Source organism: Phalacrocorax carbo, chromosome 2 (genome assembly GCF_963921805.1).
Source record: "Phalacrocorax carbo chromosome 2, bPhaCar2.1, whole genome shotgun sequence".
NCBI classification, from domain to species: domain Eukaryota; kingdom Metazoa; phylum Chordata; class Aves; order Suliformes; family Phalacrocoracidae; genus Phalacrocorax; species Phalacrocorax carbo.
In genome coordinates this window covers 167,545,877-167,569,673 of record NC_087514.1, presented here as the reverse complement: position 1 = coordinate 167,569,673, position 23,797 = coordinate 167,545,877, and the positions used below count along the sequence as shown (strand labels likewise).

Below are 23,797 nucleotides of genomic sequence, written 5' to 3'. Positions count from 1 at the left end.
ATTTACATACCTAGCCCATCACCCAGTATTCTTCTGGCCTGAATAATGTGAATCTGTGGGTTATCTATTGCACGACACCACATTTCCTTAGGCTTCCTGTCCTTAGAGGATCTTGCGCACCTGTACGTGCATAAGGTACCACGTATACTTCAGCACGAAGGTGTTCCTCCCTGCTGCTCTTCTGGGCACTGCCTAAACAAGGGATTCTGCTCAGAGGTTAGTCGATTCCCGTAACAGAAGAGGGATCAGAGAGGGCAGACAAGCTTTAAGGAGCTGTCCGCAGAAGGAGAAAAATGCGCACAGCAGACTTATAAAAGTCTACGGGTTCATTAGATATTTCTATGCACGCTCTTTGGAAAGATGTAGGATGATTTCCTTCCCAAGTAGAGAGGTCTCCCGACCAGCGCTGCTGTAATTCCTCGTTCCTTGGTGAGAAGAAACATGGGAAATACCAGCTCTGCCCCTTCTGGGAGCAGCTGAACGAGTGCGTTTGAGTCCGCTCTGGACTTTGCTGTTATATATTGCAAACGCTGCCTTGGGATCTGGCGGTGGGACCCAACCCCGTGGAAGTAACAGTTACGGGCAAAACCATACACACGTATTTTACGACCTACCTGTAATAAAAAGCCTTGCTTTAAAAATGTTATCATCGTGTAGAATGAATGAAACTCAACCACGATCTAATTGCTTGCCAGCTTTGAAAGTGCTGCAAGGCCCTGAATCGCAAATGTGTCATGATTTATTGCTGTAACTACAGGTAAATACCTAAACACGAAGAGTTCCTGTTGAAATGATCTACAGTAATAGGGTTTTGTTGGTCCACAGTCATTGGCAAATCAGAACTATTGTCTCCGAACAGCGGAGGATATCAGTATCTATGGAAGCGAGCTGAAGAGGAACTTCCATAAATGTTTTGCCGATCTTACCTCCAGCTGCCTAGAAACAATACTCTCGGATTCTTAACATTTGTCTGGCTTCGTAATGTTCTAAACAGCTTCAAATTTTGAGCAAGTAGAGAATTATCTTCAGGGCTCATGTCTAAGGCAAGAAGCGGCAGCTGCCCGCACTGGCCGTTCCCAGCCAGCCAGCCCATCCTTACCCACCCGCCTTCCAGGTTTCAGCTGCGCTGCGTTTTGCCGGCAGCGTCGCCGTGTCGTCGGCAGCGCGGCATCGCTCACCAGTCGCAAAAAGGCTGACACTCGGCCAGGGCACAGGCTGGCTTTGAGACTGCGGGGGCTTTGGAGATGGGAAACAAAAGCTCAGCCATAACCCCTTCCCCTTCTCCCCTTTCTCCCTCTGGGGCAGAGGCAGGGTTTAAGGTCACCAATTTTTGCCACGTCATCTAACCGCTGGACAAAGAGGGGAGAGCATCTCTTCTAGTTCTTAAATTGGCTTCAGTCGCGATGCTTTTTTGTGGCTTTGAGTTTTTTTTTGTTTGGGTTCTTTTTTAAATGGAAAAAAAGGCAGTTATTTAATCTTGGCAATACTGTTTTAAACAGCTTGAAGTTAAAAATTTCTACAATTCACTCTGAAGCAAGACGTTGTCTCGGCATCTCAAATATTCTGACATATTTAAAAAAGAAATATTTACAAAAGAATTCATGCAGCTCACCTGATCTTGACATCGTGGAGCACCACGGACAAGTGAGCGGTTGACGTTCAGCTGTCACCCCCGCAGACAGCACGCCTGACATAACAGTGAATAACAGCCTTCAACTGAATCCCTTTTCATTGTGCTTAGCCGGAAGAAATCCGTGCGGTGTCTGAAGCTCAGGTGTGTGACAGCCACTTCGGGAACAGAGAGTTCTTCAGCTCCTGGGTCCTGCAACGTGTGAGATAGGCCTGAGATGTCACTCGCCTGCACGAGGCCACCTGAGTCGAAACCTCTCGTCGCCGGGCTGTGCCTGATGGAGGGAAATGCAGCGTGCATCTGGCACAGGCCGGCAAGAGCTTTAGGAGTCACTGACCATAAAACACGTCCAGGGGTTTGCAAACCACAGAACGATTTGTCTGAGAGAGGAATGGCACGTTTCCTTCCCCTGCGGTGCCTTGCCCTTGGCTGTGGTAGGGCACAGCGACTCCCTCGCGGAGGGGTCGTCGCTGCGTTTTGTTCTGTCAGCGAGTCCATCTGTCCGCTCTCTCACTCGTGGCATTTCAGAGGAGTCGTCTGTTGTGTAAAACCCAGCACGGGGGTTCTGCCCCGTCTGGTCTGAAGCCCGTGCTGATCGCCAGAGAGGGAGGGGATGTGTGCACGCAAAAAACAAAACTTGCAGAAAAGGAGTTTTCTTTTGCTGAATCCTCAGTTGCTAAAATACCATCTTTTGCAGATGGCATTGATGTATCCGCTTAAAGCACAGACCAAAGGCAGAACAAACACGTTAGAACAACCAAAGCTGACCCCAGACAACTTTCAAGCGTGAACTAAAGATCCTGACAGCCTCACCGGCGCGGCTGGCCTGGAGCTAAGGGCGAGGGCTGCTCTTCGGCCTGGGACACTGGGAAATGTGTTCTTTTCCTCTCTGGCTTGTAACTTGGTTAAAATACTGGCTCACCAGTCGGTTCATACTGGTGTGCTGTTCTGGGGGAGGAGGGCATGTAGCTTACACAGGCTCTCCTTGGTCTGCTGTTGAGTTAACAGATCCGGAGCTCAGCCGTGGTTCCTGACTCAGGTTATGCTGTATGTGCCCATCAGGTCAGAAACAGATGCTTCCTCCTGGAGAGGGGGAGAGAGGTTCTCCATGCAGCAGTCGTAATCTAAACTCCAGTCACTTGTCCCTCAGAAGCAGTCTGAGCAATCACGTTTTACTGTTGGGCGTAAATTTGAATTATGGAGGTGTTTGCCCCTGGTAAATCATCTTGAAAGCAGCTTTCCCTCAGAAGTCCAGTGGTGGTGTCAGATGCATCTTCATCTCGTTTTTAAATAATCTTACTCTGTATCATGTCTTCCCCCTGTGTGGTGATGCTGACCTTGTTCTTGTCTCCTGCCAGACCCCTTCAGCATGCACAGAGGGGAGAATCTGCCTGATTTATCGTTTCCTACTGACATGAAGAATGTGCCGCTGTTCACGGACCACGTTGATGCTTCTGGAGACATCCATGGTGAGACCCTCCTTGGCATTTGTCCCTGACAGTCAGGTTTTGGTGTTTTCTCTGTTGACTTTCACGTACTGAAAGCCCTTAAGCTGATAAGTGCACAGACTATATAATCTCTTCACATGATATTTTTTTATTTATTTTTTTTGTGTGCACCTAAAGCGTACTCTTTCCCAGCCAAAACCAGCACACCATTCCAATAGCTACTTGCAGGAAGGGGTTTTTTAAAGTATTTTAAAGTTTTTTAAAGGCAGAGGGAGATAGGACATCCAGGCAAGTTGGCTTGAAGCAGAAGTTACCAATGGCTCTTGCCTTCATGGCTAGAAACCAAATACACGTGACCTTTTTTTCACAAAGGGGTCTTCAGTGTTCCGAGTACTGGAGTTCAAGCAGTTATGAACAAGAATTCACGGGAGCAGTAGCAGGAAGCAAAAGGGAAATAATTCGCCTGTGTTTGCTGTCTTACACCTCGTTAAAAGATTATGTGTGCGTACATAATTTCCAATGCAGTCCGTAAAGGTGAGCTAATTGAGAGAGCTGCTTACAGACTTTATCTAAACTGCTTGTGAGCAGAACAGAATAGTTTATTTTCCAAGTGTTGTGTAGACTTTATATTTGGGGGGGGAGGTCATTAGGGTTAGCATAGGGATTAACAAAGAGTCTTTTTGTTTGATTAGCACCAGGTGGATCTATGATGGTACCCGAACAACCTTTCTTGGGGCCCCTGTATTCTCCTGCAGAGGCTCTAGACCCATCAGCCTTCATTGGCCTTGACTCAACTGCAGAATTTCTACAAGACAAAGCAGGTAAGAAAGAGATGTTTGCGTTGCTTGCGGGGTTTGAAGGATATGCAGCTGGACGGAAGATTCTTGTGTATTAGTCCTAAAGAATCTTGGTGGGGGAGTTGATAAGTAAAATGGGTCAGGATTAGAAAATACCCTATTGGCAGTGGCAATTCTTTGTTCAGCGTGAATATTCTGAAGATGTTCGGGGATCGCAGAATGGTCAAGGTTGGGAGGGACGTCTGGAGGTCGTCGTGTCCAAGCCCCTGCTCAAGAAGGGCCACTTAGAGCCACCTGCCCAGAATAATTGAGCAAAGAACCCGCTCTGTCAGGTTCTGGAGTCAGTGCTGGTTGTAACTCTTCTCTGTTGTAAGCTTTCACTCACAATAATCGCAGAACATCATGATGTTCTGGTACCATTCTAAAAGGGAACTGAAAAGTTACCTGAGGATCATAGAATCACAGAATCATTAAGGTTGGAAAAGACCTCTGAGATCATCAAGTCCAACCATCAACGCAATACCCCCAGGCCTCCTAAACCATGCCCTGAAGTGCCACCTCTGCACGTCTGAGAATGAACTCACAGAACAGCAGGGTCAAATACCTTCACCTGAAAAAATAAAGCAGTGCTAGTGTCAGCGGCAGGGCTGACTAAATGTGTGTGTTTTCTGTAGTGCCTGAAGAACATTGGATGGGAGCTCAGCACGATGCGAAGGGACCAGATGCCTCTTTCTTTGCTGAGCCACCAGGTAAAAATTGTTTTGACTTGATCTGCAGGAACCGTCCCTAGAGAGTTTCTGAACAGCAGAAGCAAAGCTTCTCTTCTTGTCTGCCTTTTCAAGAGACACAGGCTGCGATGGAGTGAAGTGGGACCTGACCAAGGAAAATACTGTTTCTGGTTCTCAAATCAATTTAGAATAGAAATGTGTGTTTTAGAGAGATGGTGCTCAACACACGTTTTCTGGTTTGGTGCTGTAAGGGGAGGGAGAACCCTGCACTTCATCGACTGTTTACTTCTAATTTAGGTGTCAAATTTAACCTATGCAGTTCCAAGCCCAGCCCAAGTTCCAAGCCCAGTAGATTCTAGTGGCATGCCTTTTGGGGGCATAGCATGCAGCAGGGCTTTAACCCGCTGAAAGCTTGCCTTTTCATGGGTTTTGGGGAATGAAGCTAGCAGATGCAGGTGTGTGCCAAAAAGTACGTTCAGCAGCAAGCTCTGTGGGTTGCAGGCTGCGTCTCCATTCTGAGAGTCTCTGTTACAGTGAAGGTACTGTAGATTCCAGTTGGGATCGGTGTTCAGGCATTACTTAGCACTAAAATAATAAGTAGGATGAATAACATTTACCCTCGAGAAGCAACTCTAAAACTGGAACTTTACTGTCAAGGATTCTAGTCTTTGTACACACTGAGAGGCAAATCCGCTGACTTGAGGGGTAAGTCGGAGCGCTTGCGCTTCCTGCTTCTAAGGGTCAGCGCAGCTGAGGGCACCAACAAACGTAACTTTGGCTTGTGCATAATCAACAGAATTTTAAACTAAATACTAATTGCAAACCTGTCTGCTCTGTCCAAGTGTCTTTAGATGTGGTTGCAGTTAAACCTTTGAAGCTCCACTGAGTGAATAATGCCATTGCGGTTGCACGTATATGATGATATTTGATCCATAATGGGGTCTTCGTTGCTGATTTTGGTCAACAGGCCAAGGGGAGAGTAGTTTAACGCTGGTCCTAGGCAGAAAGTATTTCTGGAGCTGGTGGCCCTACCTAGGGCTCAGGGTAGAACTGGGACGCTTTGTAACTGAGCGTTACTCGACTTTGTCACAGCGGTTGCTCGAGAAACAAGTGTTTTCCTAAGTATGGCACAGACTAATCTTCTGAAGGTTGACAATTAAAACCAACTCTGGCTTTGTCCAGCCTGGCTGGGATGCGGCAGTGGGGGAGCTTACTCGCCGGGGCTGCCGCTGCAGGCAGCGCAGACCAGGCAGCACCTTGAGGGGGTGACTCACACCCTGGCAGCTCAGGAAGAGAAAGCTGCTTGCTAAGACCTGTGTGCTTAATCCAACTTCGTTTTGTACGCCCAGTGCCCCCCACAGCGATGGAAGCAGGAAAGCCGAATTTGTCAGAAGGCCCTGCAGCAGTGGCTCCTGGTTTCCTTCCTGCTGCGGTAACAGCATCCCCGGGAGAGGCTGAAGCTACTGATGGACCAAAAGCTGCGGCATCAGGTAACGTTGCCCCGGTCTAAAGATTGGTGCTGGGTTTAGTCCCTTCGTGAGCAAGCTGTAACGGTGGAAGAAGACATGGGATTGCCTCTTCTGAAGGAAGCACAGCAAGGAGTTAACGAATTCCGTTGTGACTAAAGGTTTAGGGTGCCTGGATTGTCTTGGTGAGAAATAGCGTCTACTCGACTTCTCAACTCCCGTGTCACAGTCCAGTAACTGATTTAATGAGTCTTTACTTTCTCAAAATTTTAGCTCCAGAAAAACATTAAAGTGTGTCAAGAAAGTGGTTGTGCCACGAGGCCGACACTATATGTAAATACCTTGAAAAGTCTCCATTTTAAAGACTTTAAAAGAGAGTTTTTAAGGTATTTATATACCGCATCAGGCTCGTAATACATTTTGCACCAGTCTTTGTCCAGTTTCTTTATGCTTTATTCCAGTACTTCCATGATTCACCAGGGAGCATCAGTACTACTTTTAATACCTAATGCTTTACTGTCTTTTTCTTCTGTAAAATGACAATCTTTAAATTTTATTTTGGAGAGGATTATGATATCACTTTAAAAAGGGGGGGGGGGGGGGGGGGCAAACCTGAATGAAACCCAAACCTATTGCACAATGGTTCTTTTTGGTTCACTGGAATATTAGTTTTATCTAACTGGATTCTGAAGTGCTATTTGAAAAGATACTATTTTCCAGTCTTCTAATTTCTTTCTTTTTTCAGTTTAAGCATCTAATTTAAGATTTAATATATTTTCCATTGTTGGGGAGGATATTTTTAGATGTGACTCAAACAATCAGTAGAAATTTTATTTTTTTTTTTAACATCTACTCAGCAATATAGCGGAGATGTTCGGGTCACCGTGCTGCACTGTGCAGAGGACGGGTAGTGCTTGGGGCTGTTGAAATTAATAGCTGCAGAAGAGAAATCTTCTGGCTTTTGATAAATTGTAAAAAGTCGCCTCCAGATAGCCGAAATGTTCAACTAAAACTGACTGAAAACACTCCTTTAAGGGGATTTTATGAAAATGCTAACTTAAATGCAGAGGTTTGATTGTACTGTGAACTGACAAATGTTACTTTGAAAATAGCAGCCCAGTGTTTAGTAGATATTGCATAAAAAAACGAGTGAGGCCAAGTTGGGCATGAAAGGCTAAAGGGCAGGTGGTGGTTCTCTGGATGGCAGCGCCCTTTGTGTCAAGCGGGCCAATGCTTCTGCTGAGCTTGCGGCACCGTACCACCCGTAACAGCACAAACAGGTTTTAAAACGAAGTGCGCGTGGCTCTGGAACGTCTCAGGACTTCCTCCCGCTGTTGGAGTACCCAGCTGGGCTCGTGAAGGTGACACCAGAAGTTTCTGTGTCCCGCTTTGTAGGAAAAAACGCCCGTTGTGATTCCTGTGTCTATTCTGTTGGAATGTGTCGCTTGCCGCAGGCCCAGCAGCCCTGGTCTCTCGCCAGCTGCGTAGCATCAGGTAGTTTTTAAATGAAAACAACGCCTCTTTGGGCTGGTGTCTGTGAGGAGCAGGCGGATGTCTAACGCTGTAGTCAAGGATACAAAACAAGGCACAGGAGGCTGCAGTAGGAAAAGCGCTTGGGTGCGCTGAGGAGTGTCAGAGACTGGTACAACTTGAGTGCACTGGTGTAAGCGGGGGCAGCAAGTGATGCTGAAAGACAAGAAAACAGACAGGGAGCGAAAGCCCCGTCTCCTCTAGTCCTAAAACCGCAGTCGGGTACTTACACTCCGTGTATTTTTGTTGATTTCTGTGATCTGTGTTCCTGTAGCAGATGCAGTGTGTGTTCCTGCCTCGGATGTCATGTCCTTTTCTGCAGAAGAACCTGGGTCCATTCTGGCAGGAGACACCAAGCCTCCTCAAGCCCTGGATGCTGCATTTGCACCTACACCAGAAGCCGACCCTCTTCAGGCTGTGGGTGTTGGGTTTGCCCCCGCGCCAGACGCCAGGCCTCCCAGTGCTGTCAATGCGGCGTCCGCCCCAGGGGCGGACACTGGCTTCACCCCAGCAGCAGATGCTACATCCCATTATGCTATGGATTTGGAGTTTGCCCCAGCAGAGGAAGATGCAGGGTTTGCCCCAGCAGCAGATGTGGACTCTCATCACGCTATGGATTTGGCATTTGCCCCAGCAGATGTGGACTCTCACCACACTATGGATTTGGCGTTTGCCCCAGCAGAAGATGTGGACTCTCACCACGCTGTGGATTTGGCTTTTGCCCCAGCAGCAGGTGTGGAATCTCACCACGCTGTGGATTTGGCGTTTGCCCCAGCAGCAGATGTGGAATCCCACCACGCTGTGGATTTGGCGTTTGCTCCAGCAGATACTAAATCTCATCAAGCTATGGATTCCGAGTTTGCACCAGCAGGAGATGCAGAATTTGCCCCTGCAGCAGAAGTCAACCATCATCACGCTATGGATTCTGGGTTTGCTCCTGTAGCAGAAGCCAAGCCTCTTCCTGCCATGGATTCTGGGTTTGCGTCTGCAGAAGCTAAGCCTGTCTCTGCCGCTGATGTCGAGGTTGCTGCATCTGAAGAGCTGATGACATCCGAGTCTTCTGTTGGGCAAGACAAGTCGCCCTTTGACAAGGCTGCTGCAGGTGAGTGTGTGCCTGAAAGTTTCGTCCGGGCTTCGAACTGCGTGGCGGGTGGTGTGGGGAGGCTGCTGTGAGTCGGCAGAGCACGACCGGCAACGCCCCGGGTAGTGCATGGTGATGGCTACGCAGATGCACAACTGCCGTAAGACTGTCAAAAAGTGTATTTTCTTAGTAGTTAAGACTACGACGTGCCTTGCGCAAAACATCTTAAGTAGAGCTCAGTTCGGCTGTCAAGATACAAAGTGCTTCACGGGGATTTTCCGCTTATAAAATCTAAAACTACAATGTCTTAATGATATTTATTTTTACTTGGCATTCTTAGCAGTAATATATGGTTTTTTAGGACAGCCATAGAGATGTTTTAGTTCATCCCTGTTATTATCACTGTCATCATATACCGAAGTCTCTGCGGATCCTGTAGGACACAGTGGTTTTGAACAAACCTTCTTATCTTGAAAACAGTTTCTGAATAGTCTGGTGGGGTTTGATAATTCGGTGACATTTCCTTGGAACGACTATAGGCATCGAAATGGCGAGGCAGGCATTTTGTTTTTTTCCATGTGGTGGACAATGGATGCTCTGTGCTGCACAGATTTCTCAAAGGACACCATCCTTTCAGAGAGAAAATGACTGTCAAAATATAACAAACAGTACTGGGCAGAGGCAGGGTGTGTGGACTGGCTGAAAGAGTTGGATGAGATCTTTTCTTTTCTTTCTGTCTTTCTAATACTCTTTAGCTTAACAATAGGAATAAATTTCAAAAAAGAAGTTTTAACAAAAAAAATCCCTACTAGAATGTAGTAACTGCGGCATAGGTGCGTGAATGAAAGAGTAAAGGCCAGACAACACAGGGAGATGCGCTTTAGCAGAACACTTAGGCTTCCAGGAGGGGAGAGCTGGTAGAAAGTGATCCTAAAAAGCAGATTACCACAGTTTTGAAAGTGAGGGAAAACCTTTAGTTTCTTGTGGAAGGTAAGAATTAAGCGAGGAAGTTATTTTTATCTTGCTTTAATCTGATCTAAATTAAAAATAATAGGAATTTTTATTCCTTACGTTCTGTTTGCAGAAGCAACTGCGAACGTGGAACAAGAGTTGAGAGCCCCAGAAGCTTGTGTTGCTCGTTTAGAGGAAGCCGAAGACAGCAGACCACCTCCCAGCCACCATGAAGAGCATCTTCCAGAACATACGAACCATCCTTCAGAACCAGCAGGTGAGAAATGCAAACCACAGGACAGAACCGGAGCCAGCACGTCACTATCAGCTAATCCAGTTCTTCCTCACAGACGCTGTTCTCCTGTCCTTACCAAGGCAAAGGCAACAAAGGTTTCGTTTGAAGAGGGGTTTAGCGTGTGCTAACATGGGCACTGTTCGACACGGATGGCACTCTTGACTTCTGAAAGTGCCATCGTACAACTTGCCTTTTTCATCCTCATCCACAGTTGTTGTACCAATGTCCGTTGTAAATGTTCTTTCTATTTAAAATTTAAATAAAATTACATCTAGAACTGTTCTCCAATGTAATTATATCTTACAAATTAGAACTTGCTGTAATTATGTGCAGCTAGGAATTCTGTAGTGTCTGCGTGAATATATCCTAAGGTATATATGAATGCTAGATGATTAGCGTGAGACAGGGACTCCAGACTGATAACGGAGTATATTCTGGATCTGAATTCCAGTGGGAAGCTAGAGTAGTCTGAATTCGGTTGGTTACAAAGAGGGGGGAAAAAAAAAAACCTAAACCAAACCCTCAGCCTGTGCTTAAGCCCCAAGACAGTCTCTGCTCCATGTTTTGCCTCTGCCCTGCCATGTCTACCAGAATATAAAATTGCTGCTTAAAATGGGATTGTGAGGGGATAATACATCGTGGAGTACCAAATCTTACAAACTTCATTTCTGTTAAAAATAAAATAAAACCTATACCCTTTCCAAGGGCTTGCTTTTAAACTTCAGGTTGCCTGTGCTCATAAGAACTGAAGCATTCTGTTCTTATTTTTCATATTTCAGTTCCGGCAGAAGCAAAAGAAGCCGTCGCACTAGAAAATAAAGACCTCCTTCCAGAAAAACCTGCTGCCGCTGCGGATGTCACCGTTACAGAGAAGCAGAAAGAGGAGGCTGAACACAACCACGTCCAACATGCAGAACCTCAGCAAGAAAAAACCCCGCAAGAGCCCACAGGTAGAACATAAATAATTCAGTCTGAGAGTGGAAATATCCTCTGTGAACTATTCACCTTTTCCTACCGGCTGCGTTGCCACTTGAGCAAGCAGGAATCGGTTTTGCACCGAGCAGCTCAGCGGTTCTTTGCAGTCGTCAGTGATTCTGCTTGCACTTTGCCTCTAATCCCTGCCCTCTTAAATACTATTTTCCCCTCCGTGTTCACCAGACTAAAAGCCCAAACATGGGTGCTGCTAGTACTTTATCACTGGGACTGGCTTATCTCTTTTCTGCTGTAGAATTTAAAAGCTCACCATCTTTTTGCCATTACCGTTAACTTTTTTTTTTGGTATTAAAAAGGACCATTAATTCTTATTACAATATTCCTCGTGAAGACCTCCTTCCAAATTGAGTTTTGTAATTACCAAAGGAAAATGTAATTTTTTTCCTGCTCCACTAACCCAGCCTCTCTGATGAGCTGTTACTGCTTACACTTGTGACTGGAGGCTGATTTGTGGGCCAGGGCTAACTGACAAATGACTGATGCTCTCTTTAAAATCAGTGGCTTGTAGCTAAGGAAACCTAGCGCTGCCTATAATGGAGTACAGCAAATGACTTCTGTTGAGAGGTTCTGCCTTCCACTGCTTCCACCGGGGGTGCCCTCGGAAAATTAGCTCTTTTGCTCCCCCTTCCCCGTTATGCCCCTTCTCTTCCCCAGTCTCATCTTTCCACTAAACTTCAATTTTCACATTTTGGAAGGATGCCAGCTAGAGATATAAAAAGTGTATCCGTTCTCTTGTCTTGCTACGACAAAATCGATCCTTAATGCATTTTTAAAAAGCCATAGCATGTCCTTACAAGAACTTGTGCTTTTTGATGGGGTAAGAGCATGTATTGGGAATTACGTATTTTTAAATAGCATTGACGTATTTATCGGTAGTAGTTTAAACGGGTTTTGAGTTTAAATGTCTATCCCAACCCTACTGAGGTGGCTTTAGAATTAGTGTGGTATCAGTGCTGGAAAATTCTGCATATATGACTGTGTGGACTGCTTTAGATGGCTAAAATCACATATAGAGTATATTTATTTTTTTACAAAGCAAATAGTCACTTTGATGTTTGAGCAGGCTTCCTGTATTCCAGGTCTACCTACCGCACAAGTAAGGCAAGCTAACAAATCAAGTGAACGCAGGTTTGGCAGAGCAAAACCTGCACCAGTGCCTATTACAGATGTACCAGAGGAACGTCTAATAGGTCTCCCACAGCAGAAGAGCACTGACCCAAAAGTAGACCCCTATTCGGTAGTGGAACGTGGATGTGTTGCTGGAGCAGCCCCTCGCACAAGGGTTTCGCTTAAAAAGGCGACTGAGCAGCCATCCAGCGTGCTGTCGGAGTTTGTGGAGAGCTGCAGAGACGTACCAAGGGAGAGCTGGGACTTGGAAGGTTCTCTGGCCATTGTGAAGAAAAAGAAAAAGAAACCGAAACAAAAGAGAAACCAGCTGCCAAGAACAGTGGAGTTCTGGGATGAAAACGTAACAGTCCCCAAAGCTCCTAGAAATTCCTCATTTGCTCTTCAGCTGCAAAAACCAGATGTCTGTCCCGCAATGCCTGCTGAAGCTCGCAAAGAGCAGGCAGTTGCCTCAGGAAGCAGAGTTTCGGATATGCCGAGGGATGCTCAGATAATAACTGGAAGCCACATCCTGGAGGAGCAGCGTGCCTTCTCGGTGGCAGCACCAGGGCAGCGGGCCCCAAGACCCAGCGTGCCATTAGAATCTGTGTTAGGTGCAAAAAAAGGGGACGCCATGAGAACAGAAGAAATAAGAGGTGACGGCGTGATGTTGCAATCTAAAGGCAAAACAAAAGAGGTTCCCTTGCAGCAGGGAGGCAAGACTAAGGCAGGGGAATCTGTTACAGCACAGGTGCCAACCAAGCCCATGGAAAGAGATTTTCGTGATAAAAATGAGAAGAGGGAGTATAAGGAGTTGACATGTGCTGACCTGACACCATCTCTTTCAGAAGGGATCAGTCTAAGCAAAGTAGAAACTGCTTTAGAGACCAAACCCTCAGAATTGCTCCTTTCTGATAAAGATAAGGAGCCTAAATGCACGTCTCCCAGGCGGGAAGCGCTCGGTGACGCTGCCCACCGTGAGCTTCGGGCTTCCAGGGGGTCACTGGAAGAAGCAGCAAAGAAAAGAGGTAGTTGTGAAAAAAGCAAAGCTGTTGAAAGGGAATCCCTCCATCAGCCTGCCCCTCTAGAGGCTGCCGCCCCGTCGGACAGGCTTCCTACCGGGCCAAAGGCAGCTGATGAAACTAAAGCAGTGTCCTCCGATAAGTGCGTGGCCCTTGACTTGAACACTGCAGGGGGAGTGTCGGAGACTCCAGCAGATAATACTAAAACCCCTGTCACACCGTTAGCTTTACCAAAACCGGAGGAAGTGGCTGCTGAGCGAAACAGAAAGGCTGACAGCTTTTCGGAGCAGCCATTTCTTCTGTCAGCGAAGTCTGGCGCAGCCAGTCCTCCCGCCGCTGCTGAACCAGTGGACGGAGTGGTGGTAGGAGATTCCCCTGATAGAAACAAAGGGAGAGGATTTATTGCGTTAGAGCAGCAGACTGGAAAAGATCCCAATATTGCACATGGGATGGACAGACCTAAAAAAAAGCGTGGTGAAGGGAGAGTAAAAAAAATCAAAAGCTTCTCCGAGCAGATGCTGCTCTCGGAGGATGTGAGCAAACTCACCGACGGAGGGAGGACGGATGGGCCTATAAAAGAAACAACCTTCCCTGATAGAGGCAGAGGTTTTCCTGCCGGAGGACCTCCGTCAGGAAGCGTTACACATGCTTATCCTGCGGACAAGCCAAAAAAAAGAGGTAGTGATGGAAGAAGTAAAAAAGGGGAAAGAGGTTTTTTCCAGCAGCCTTTTCTTGAGAATAAGACGGAGCCAAGTGGTTTTCCTGACCTAATTGATAAAACTAAGGAAGTTAGTGATAAGGGCAGAGCGAGGGGCTGTATCGCTGCTGAGCATCCTCAGGAGAATCCATCAGATGCAGCTGAAGTGCAAAGGCTGATTGAACTGGTAACAGAGAAGCCTAAAGAAGGCACTGGAAAAAACGAAATAGCCGATTTGGGTGCTCCAGAGCAACCATTCCTGCGGGAGAGTAGGCGAGAGGAAGCAAAGCATCTTGCTCTGGCTGACACAGTCGGCAAAACAAAAGAGGTAAATTTGATTAATAGAGGCAAAGAGGCTGGAAGTGCTTCTGCAGGCGAATCAGGTGTGGTAAGTTCTGATGCAACACTGGTGGCAGACAAACCTAGGAAGAGGTGTAGTGATGGGAAAAGAAAAAAACCTGACAAAAGTCCTTTGAGGCAGGCAGCTCTTCTGGAGGCTGGGGCGGAAACAAGCAATCTTCCAAGCAAAGAGAAGGTGGCTGGAAGCACAAAAGAAGTGACCTTTGATAAAGATAAGGTGGCTGGTTTTGAAAGAGAGCTTTTGCTGGAGAATCTGACAGGTATAACCAAAGAGGTGCAGGAAAAGCCTCACATCCAGGGTGGCAATAGAGGAAGTTTCTCTAATCAGCTGGTTCTTTCAGGTCATAAAATAGAGACAGCAGAGCCAGAAATAGCCAACACTAAAGAAACTTGGCCCATGAATAAAGGTAAGGAACTAGATACGCCCGAGCCTCTCCCAGCGCGCAGGACAGATGCAGCTGTGGCGCACGGGGAGCTGGTGATGGACAAGCCTAAGAAAAAAAGTAGAGATGTGAAAGGCAAAAAGGCTGAAAATAGTCTTGAGCCCTCTGTTGCACTGGGTCCAGGTAACATCCCTGCAGTAGGTGAAGAGGTGGGAAATATTAAACCAACTCAGTCTTTTGATAAAGGCAACGAGGCTAATTCCAGTGCTTCAGCGAGCCTGCTAGGTGACCTGACTGATACTATGAAAGTACAAGCTCCTGCTGTACCTCTGGAGCCAGGAAAATCGCACACAAGTAATAAAGAGAAAAGCAAAAAGATGGAGGCTGACTTGCAGCAGCCATGTCTTCTGGAGCATAAAGCAGGTGCAGAGACGTTTCCTCCTCGTGGCATGGAGATAACTGACAATTCTAAAGCAGAAAGTCCCGCTCCTTGCAGCACGGGGGGTGGACCTCCTATCGTAGAGCATCCGGCAGTGGCAGATCACGCTTTGGCCACAGTTACTGATAGATCTGAAAAGAGGGGTTATGATGGGAGTAGTAAAAAGGCTAAAAATGCCTCTGAGCAGCCTGTTTTTCTAGAGCCAAAGCCTAAAAATGCCTCTGAGCAGCCTGTTTTTCTAGAGCCAAAGCCTAAAAATGCCTCTGAGCAGCCTGTTTTTCTAGAGCCAGAAACAAACAGGAGGGAGGTACAGCCTCCCCTAGGATCTGGGATGGGGTGTGGAGTGGCAGACATGGATTTGGTAGATGAAAACAGAAATATTAAAAACTTGCCCCTTTGGAATAATAAAGGAAGCGACTTTGAATCCTTTGCTCAGACCGCAGTAACCGGCCCCGGTAACGCTGGCAGTGTTCCTCCTGGCTCCCCAAAGCAGATAGGTGAGGGTGTGAGAAGTAAGGGGCTTCCTCCTCCTGGAGCAGTAGCAGAGGACAGCAGCAAAGAGCCTGGACCTGGTGCTAAGGAGGAGATACAGGCGCAGAAATCTTGCGAGCAGCCGACCAACCTGGGACACAGAGAGGCTGGAAAAGAGGTTTCAAAGAAAGATGGCAAAACCAAAGAGGCCGATTCCCAGGATGGGAGTGAGGCAGGTAAACCACTTTCTTTGGACCATTCAGTTAAACAGGACATTAAAGCAAAGAAGGACGAAGTTCACCTTTCTCCTGGAGCAAAGGTGGATGATAAAGAAATTAGAACCACTGATAAAAAGCAAAACACTGACAGCGCTTCCTCAGGCCTTCCTCAGAAGGTGGCAGATTCAAAGAATAGACCGGCTCCTGTAGGTGCCGAAGGGACGGAGCGACTAGAAGCAACCGGCCCTGCTGGAGAGAAGGGCCCTGGGTGCGTTCCCCCAGCGCCTGCGGCGATGCCAGAGAGCAGAGCCGAAGCGGCCGTGCCGCGGGCTGCGGCGGGGGCCTTGGTGGAGGGTAAAGCTGAAGAGCCTGAGCTGGATGGAGGCAGGAAGAGCGAGCAGGGCTCGCGGAAGTACCCGGGCAGTTCGGACAATAAAGCGGCTGAAGCGGAGGCTGCTGGTTTAAAGCTGACAGCTGCCCAAACAACCCCGATAGGTCCCGAAGAGAATGACAAGGGTCGCTCTCAGCCTGCAGAAGGGGATGCTGCTCACGGTAGGGAGGCTCACCTGACAGACGCCCCGGCGCCCAAGTCTGAAGATGGTAAACCTGAAGATGCAGCTAAAGAAGAGGAGCCTTGTGAGCACAAAGCTGTGAAGGAGGCAAAGAAAGAGAGAGTGAAAGCAGCAGAGCAGATGAAAGGCTACATGAGACCCACAAAGTCAAGAGGGGTGCCACCTCTGCCAGCCAGGTCTGCTGCTCCAGACCGAGAGAAACAAAGGCAGCTGAAACCCGCTGGTATGAGCCGGCAGAGGCAAGAAAAAGGTGTGTGCTTGTGCCTTGAGCTAGCAGCAGTAATCCAGGCAGCTTGCGTGCAAGACCCTGCTATTTGTCAGTGCGTTGGCATGAGTACGTAATCGTTAATCCCATGTGGCACAAGCGAGTGTGGCATGACTGGTTTTTTGGCTGATCTTAAAAGGCTGTTAGTTCTGCTTGCCTGTCTCACAGTGCTAATTCCCAAAGTTTGAAGGATTGACGGCTTGGTCTGGGTTCCAGAACTCTTGATTTTTTTTTTTTTGGTTTGGGTTTTTTGTTTGGTTTTGTTTTGTTTTGTTTTGCTTGTTGATTCATTCAGAGTTAATTTTACATATGTATTGTAGAATATTTAATAAACAATCTTGCCACCCGAGACTGAAAGCGACCTTCACCTGCGGTGCAACAGTGAATCGCTGTGATCACTAAATAGCACTGGATGCCCCTGGCGGGCTGGGAACGGGGTATTTCTGTGGTAGGAAATGTTCTCGATTGCTGTCATGTTGCGGGGTTTGGTGCTAATCCTGCCTCGGGCTAACTGCACCATCTACTTCTCCTGCAATTGGTTAACGACCTTATCTTAAGCTACCTTGAACTGCTACATCTATAAAATGTGCTTCCTTCTAGAACAGTACTCTTTACTAAAACAGGGCTGTAACAAAGCAATAGCATTTTGGGACATTAAGGCTTTCTGTCTCTGAGACTGTGGACGGACCGGGACGCGTTTTGGGCTGTTTACCTTGGCTGTTGTCCAGCGATGAAGATCCCCGTGCTCACAGGAAACGAGATGGAATTAATTTCATAGAATTCAATGAAGTTCATAGGAATTTTGAAATGGAAACTATAGTATGGATAGAGATGAAATTAAAAACATTCTTGTGCTTCTGCTCATTCCCAACCTGCCTCAGAAATAATTGGCCGTATCCTCTGTGAATTGCAGAGGTGGCTGGGGAAGTTTATCCGTGCCCGTAGGTGCTCTTGGTTTTTGCCTTGTCATCAGGCATGAAAGTTTGTCTCTGTTTCTGCGGAGCTCCTTGCTGCCAGTTTGCATGATGCAGCCGCTCACTTAACAAACAGAGCTCAAGTGCGCCTTAACATGCTGGTCAGGTTTTTGAGAGGTTTTGTAATTTTAATGAGTGTTGCATAACCTGAAGTAGTTCTATTTTAGTGGAAGTGGTGTTCTCTGCATGAACTTGTGCCTGCAGAAGTAACGTCCTTTGGTGCATGATGCTACGAAATAAAGGGAAAGCTAAAGGCAGCATCTTTTTTTTTAAAAAAAAATTCTTTAAAGCCTTTCCATTGTCTGCTAGAAGCCTTTATTTTCCTTCGCTAACTGCTGTATTCAAGGGAGCAGAATTTTAGTAGCAGATCCGTGCAAAAGAGAAAAGCTCCTCCTGAACGCTTTGCCCAGGTGAAGCGCGTACGGAGCTGAAGGATTCCTGGTTCAGAGTAGAACATCAGCGTGTCAGTAAGTTGGGACATACTTTGCATCCGTAAGTTGGCCTCACCTAAGTTTGCACGGGACTTTAATAACATTCGATTGCTTTAATCCCTTCAGCACTTCATAAACTCACAGTTGCTTTTTTAAGAGAAGCTCAGGATGGCTGAGCTCGTTTGGAAATGCTGGTTGACGTGTTCCTACAGCCGTTTACATGCGAGTGCTGTCAGGTGCGGGGCTGCCGCCGAGCGCTGGCAGCAGACCTGGCCGCTGGCGTAGCTTCGGGCAGGCTCATGGTGACGGTGCAACATCTGGGCTGAGCAACAAAGCGTGAGTTGCAGCGGACGAGCAGGGAAGCAGATTTGCTCTGTCATCCGGATATGTTACCGCCTTGACTCGCTTTCCACCCGCTGCCCAACTCATGACGAAGTAGCTGCTCAGAGAGTTGCAAAACACCAGCAAAACCCAGAGTGAATCCCTAAGTTGGCACAGTTGGTGTGGAAGTGCCTCAGGCTGGATCTGAGGATGAAACGGTGAACTCATGCATCGGCTGAACCCAAGTTAAAACCAGAAATCAATGGAGGGAAAGTGTTGAGCTTTCAAGACCGTGAACATGAGTGTGCTTGTTTACTGGACAGAGAGAAGGAGCTAAAGGGATGCAGGAGGTCATTATTGTAGTCCCGATTTTCACAGAATCGTGGAACGCTTTGGGTTGGAAGGGACCTTTAAAGGTCACCTAGTGCAATGATTTCAATTTTTCACTGCGTTGGAGGTGCCATGGACTGGGCGTGCCTTCTGCGTGCCAGTTCATCCTCCTGTTAGGATAGCAATTCACTGCGCAAAGGCTTTATATTTTTATGTGTCACCAGAACTTGGCCAACGCTTCATCTGTATTCGCCGGGCAGGACTGTGGAGCTCATACTTCGCAACATCTAATATCTGCCCGTGTAAGCCACTTCCCTTCGTGGTGGGCAGTCGGTGATCTGCTATCAGAATAATGCCTGTAGATACTTTGGGGAATCTTCTGCTGAAGTTCAGTAACTGAAACCCGTTAGCCAGGCTCCCATGTCTTACACGGTGTGTTCTAGAATAACAGGGCGGCTTTCCTAAATGCATCGGGCTCCTGTACGTGCTGCTAAAATAGGTACCAGCTTTGTGATACAGCTCTCCCGGGAGTCATGGCAACTGCGATGCTGCAGATTCCTCGCACTGACAGAAGTTGTATGTATCTTTTATAAACCAGGCCTGCAAACTTCTCGGGTTTCTTTTCTAATTTTGACTTTGCAGCTTAGAGTTAAGAAATGTTGCATGTAAGGCTGTTTGTGCAATTTAAATTTAATCCCGTAACCACATCTCTTGGATTTATTTCAGCTTCTCATTTTTGTTGTTGTCGTTGTAAGAACCACCCCAGATTCTTCTGGAAAAGTATTTTATGCCTTTTAATGTCAGGAGGCAGCTGAGGTGATAACCAAAACATGTCAGGCATTATCAGCCTTTAAAATGTGACCGAGCCTTTATGCTACCTCTTGTGTGGAATTAGAACTAAAAATGGGAATTATGTCTAAAAAGCAGGGTCCTAAAATCTGTACCTCCAAGCAGGCGCCCTGGCTGATGCAGGGCTGGGGCTCCGATGCTGAGGAATGGTTAACAGAGGAAACAATGGAAGATTTTAATTCATCCGGCACTGAGCCATTTGATTCAGATTGACTGCGAGCATCCCTCTTCCCTTTTACTTTTCAAACGGGGTTTCAACACTGAGACTTTGAAAAGATCTTTTTTCGGCCTTAAAGAATAGTCTCCTGAAAAAAGAAAAATTAATTAGTTTGAGTGTCTTGGGCTTTGTGTCGCCCCATGTTTCTCGGTTTGCGTAAGGTCTTCAGGAAGGGGCTATCTTCACGTATGTCTCTTCTAGCGGTGCTCCAGTACGCGATGCTGCGGGCTGTGGTGCGGGCAGAGTGAAGGGCTTATTGCGAGGCCACGTTGTGGTCTGGAGAGTTGCGCTTCTGAAGTGTTCTCCCGGACACGGGCTGGAGGGGCCTGTCGAAGTGGTCGTCTGGGGCTTAGTCCCCTCTTTCCTCAAAAGCTTCCGTCGCAGCCTCTGTCGCTGCCTTCTGTGGGCGTCCCTCCAGCGCCCGTCGTTTCGGCGGAGCTGACGACAAGCTGTCTTTGCAGCCCATTGACACAATCGCCGTGGGTAATATGGTACATATTTCTCAATACAACAGCTCCAAATCCCTCGTGTGTAAATAAGATACATTTAAAAGCAGGAAATGCCATCCCTGCTTAATTACAACGTTTGCTTTTCTTCTACAGCCACAGCGAAGCCCTTTCTCTAAATATTTTCTTTTCCCGACTGGTTTCCATTATACTGGTGTCGTTATAACGTTAAGGCAGCTTAGCATTTCCACAGTAACCTCTCATTCACGTAACGCCTGTAATTCTCCTGCGGGACCCCGAACTGTCATTGCGTTTGTCTGGTGTGAGCTGATGGGCTGCGCGAGCGCGATGGGCCAGGGGACGGGCTGGCTGCGCGACTGCATCCAGGTGCCTGAAACCATCAGCACAAACGCAGGCGGGGACGAGCACCTCGGAACAGCAGTGGCGCTCTAAGAAGGCTTTCGGCATGGTCAGAGTAATGTCGTATCGCAGCTCGTTCATTAATTTAATTTATCTTATTTTATTTTATTAATTTAAGACCTGTTATATATCCCAGGTATGAGAGAAATGAAAACCAAACAGCAGCACCAGCCAATTCCCATGTCAGAACTAAACGAATTTAGGAAGCAGCAAGAGAACTTGGCTGTTATCTGCTTTTCCCCTAAAGTTTTGCACCTGTGTGTTTGTATTTGATTCTGCTTTAACAGAAGGTTTTGTTGAGGTATCGGTTCTACCCAGAATTAGAAGGTGAGTTGAGCTTAGAGGACGGTTTTGCAGATACCGGGTGTTTAGAGGCCTGGTTGTCTTCTGGCGAGTCAGTGCATGGCTCTGAATATGTCCTTCGAAGGGTGGCTCAGCACAGTTGTAACTGACCGCGTCCGCCCAGCTCGTCTTTTCTAGTTGGTTTTGCACTGTGTTACGTGATACTGGCTTTTTCTCTTGCTGGTCGGTCTCATGCAGCAGCTCCCACTTTCAGCTGGCGCCCCACGCTCTTTGGGTAGGGCTTGCTGAGTTTTGTTTTCTTTATTTTCTATTCCTGCTCATCCTTGACACTCTGCTTTTCAAGAAAAGCTGGGAACAAAACAAATATACCTCTGTTTGTAGATTCTGCCAGATTAAGAATGTTGAAGACATTTCCTTAGTGGTGATGTTTGATTTTCGGGGATATCTGAATTTCAAGCCTCATATTTGCTGGCTGATGTCGCTGGTTCATTGCTTGTGTATCGTTCAGTTGGCTTTGCTTTGCCTCTTCTCGGTTTCCACTAGCAAATACTCCTACAATAACCAAATTCTGGTAATATTTTGAGTTGGAAACGCTGAGTGCGTTTCAGTTCTGGTTTTGGTTGATCTCTAGGATTTTTAATGCATTATATGTAAATTCTAAAGTAAATGGGGTTTGGTCTGTAAATGGCCAGTCCTATAAATATGAGGCTGCGTTTGAGCATTGCACAGCTCCGCACCTTTTAAATGTTAAGCTTTTAGTGCAAAGTTATGGAGGCTGGAATACTAAATGCTCTGGTTCACCTTTTTGTCCTCTAGCCTGGCTTCTTCCAGGCCGCGAGGTGGGACTCTGAGTTCAGCGGGTGGCGTCAGACTTCAGGCTTCGTGTGTTGCTGCTTGTGTTCCACGCAGTGAGTGTTCGGCCAAGCAGCGCCCGTGTCTGTGTGATCATAGAGGCGAGCGAGCGTATAAATTGCACTTTTACGGTCCTGGCTTTTGTAGGCAGAGCGTATCCTGATGGTTCTGGTCAGTCCGATCACTGACTGTTATTGGTAATAACACTTAATTAGAGATCATGTTAGTTGGAGATGCTGGCGAGGAGTAGCTCATCATTCTGGAAAGCGAGGTTGCCTTAGAAACCGGTGCAAAGGATTGCACAGAAATGATTGTGTTAGATTAAAAAAAAACCAAACCCAAAACCAGCAAAGGCATTAGGAGGGATAAGTAATAGCTTCGGGAGCGAAGCAAAAATAGAAACACTAGGCTGATTCATCTGCCGAGGCTGGAAGCTTGCAGATTGGGTATTAAGTCGTGACGTGCTGATGCAGTGATCTTAGCCTGCTCTGGTTATGGGCACGGCCTCAGCCCGGGCAGCCAGGCTTCACCTGGTAAAGCCCAGTGAAGCGTGTGGGCTTTGCCCTTTGCTCAGCACAGGGGTATGTCTTCCCTTGCAAAACGCTCACGTTCAGAGGTACAGTGTAAGCACCAAAATATACCTAAGCAGCTCGGATAAGTGACTAGGGATGTGTTTAATGTTGGTACTGAAACCTGTGCTGTATGTGCTCAGCTTCCCTGACAGGCTTATCTGGGTCGACTGCACCTGTACGAAAAGACAGGATTTAATGATGATAAGGCATGTGAACGGGTGAAATACAACCCCTCTCCTTGTGAAACAGGCTGCTCTCACCACTGGAAGGTTAGGAGAAGCTCCAGGCCATGGGCGAGTCTCTACGTCCAGAAGCTGGACCAGGGTCTGACCTGTAAGAGCTTATAACTATTTCACTGCCATTATCTGACACATCCTTGAAAAGAAAGGTGGTGGAGAGCCAAAAGGATTGTGAAACCCCAAATTTGATTCTTGAAGAGCAGGAAATCTTCAAAGTTGCACTAAGGGTAAAAGCCGTGGATGGGCTTTCTTTTAGGAAGTCTCTTAACCCAAGTCCTCTTTAGCATGGGCCCTTTCTCATTTGCGTTGTTCTTCAAAATCTGTCCAAGTCCTCTTGTTTTCTGAACATCCTCCCACCCTTTCCTACAGATCTTTCATTGACTAGTACCGCTTCCCTTAATTCTTTAGAAAACTTAAGCTTTGTCAGAATCTAAAGGAAGAACTGGGACCAAAACTCTGGTGTTGGGACTACTGGTTGTGTGTTGTGAGTGTTGGTGATTTCTGGTCTTGCTGAATTAGCACAGCAGCCGTGGCATAGCTCCAGAAGCAGAATATTAATAAATTTAAAGAAAAAGAAAAAAAGCCTTTGGCCAAGGTAGGGGCTGGGGCACTGGAACTGAGAATGGGTGCCTGGGAACAGCACGCTATAGGCGGGGTGAAACTGTGGAAAAGCTCACGGTGTTATGAACTCTACGTTACCTCCATTAATGTCCTGAGAGATTAAATATTAGATTTAGAGAGTTTTCGTAGCTAAGCATTCTCCGGCTCCCGAGTATCCCAGGTATTGAATATGGTTCATTTCCTAAATTTAAAAAAGTTATTAAATTAGCAACGGTGGTTGTTATGGGCTGTATATTCACGTTGCAAATCTCTTCTGTGATACTGGGCTCTGAAGTACCTGCCCCTAAATCGATGCGGGTTTTCTCCAGTGTCTATTGTAATTGGTAGCTGTTTGCTTTAAAAAAAAATCAAAAATCAAATAAAAACCTACTAGGTGGTTTCAGGTAGCTTTACCAACTTGCCCTCACTCCCAGTGAAGTGCATTAATTGATCTCTAATGGACTGAGATTTGCTGCAAAAGTCTTGTTTTGGAATTGGTTGTGTGGTAGAGGAATAGCAGTAATTCCGTGGGATTAACTGGCTTCACGGGCTGCCATTTTGGGGAGCAGACCTATTGCTTCCAGAGCGAGCAAGTGCCTGCAAGCATTTAGTCCTGCACCAGTTACGAGAGAGAAGGCAGGCCTTGAGCTAGGGTCCCGTTTTCCACTAGCAAGACACCTATGAATATTTTAAAGTACAGAAAAATCGTTGAGGCCTTTTGAGAAGTGAAGCTTGTGGGTGGAACTATTCTGGTTAATTAGAGGGTGTCGTGAAAGATTCAGATAACTTACAG

General features: G+C 46.9%; 1 protein-coding gene across 7 annotated transcripts in view; it reads left to right on the top strand.

Annotated features, from left to right (window-relative positions):
* Nucleotides 1-23,797, top strand: part of MAP4 (microtubule associated protein 4) — a 167,439-nt gene that overhangs the window by 100,380 nt on the left and 43,262 nt on the right. For 6 of the 7 annotated variants that reach the window (XM_064445212.1, XM_064445214.1, XM_064445213.1 and 3 more), the window contains 8 exons: nucleotides 2,989-3,099; nucleotides 3,771-3,899; nucleotides 4,550-4,624; nucleotides 5,953-6,093; nucleotides 7,874-8,701; nucleotides 9,765-9,908; nucleotides 10,706-10,876; nucleotides 11,999-16,435. In XM_064445212.1, coding sequence (XP_064301282.1) covers nucleotides 2,989-3,099; nucleotides 3,771-3,899; nucleotides 4,550-4,624; nucleotides 5,953-6,093; nucleotides 7,874-8,701; nucleotides 9,765-9,908; nucleotides 10,706-10,876; nucleotides 11,999-16,435 — 6,036 coding nt within the window. The remainder of the gene's footprint in view (nucleotides 1-2,988; nucleotides 3,100-3,770; nucleotides 3,900-4,549; nucleotides 4,625-5,952; nucleotides 6,094-7,873; nucleotides 8,702-9,764; nucleotides 9,909-10,705; nucleotides 10,877-11,998; nucleotides 16,436-23,797) is intronic. The other variant, XM_064445215.1, reaches the window with a different exon arrangement.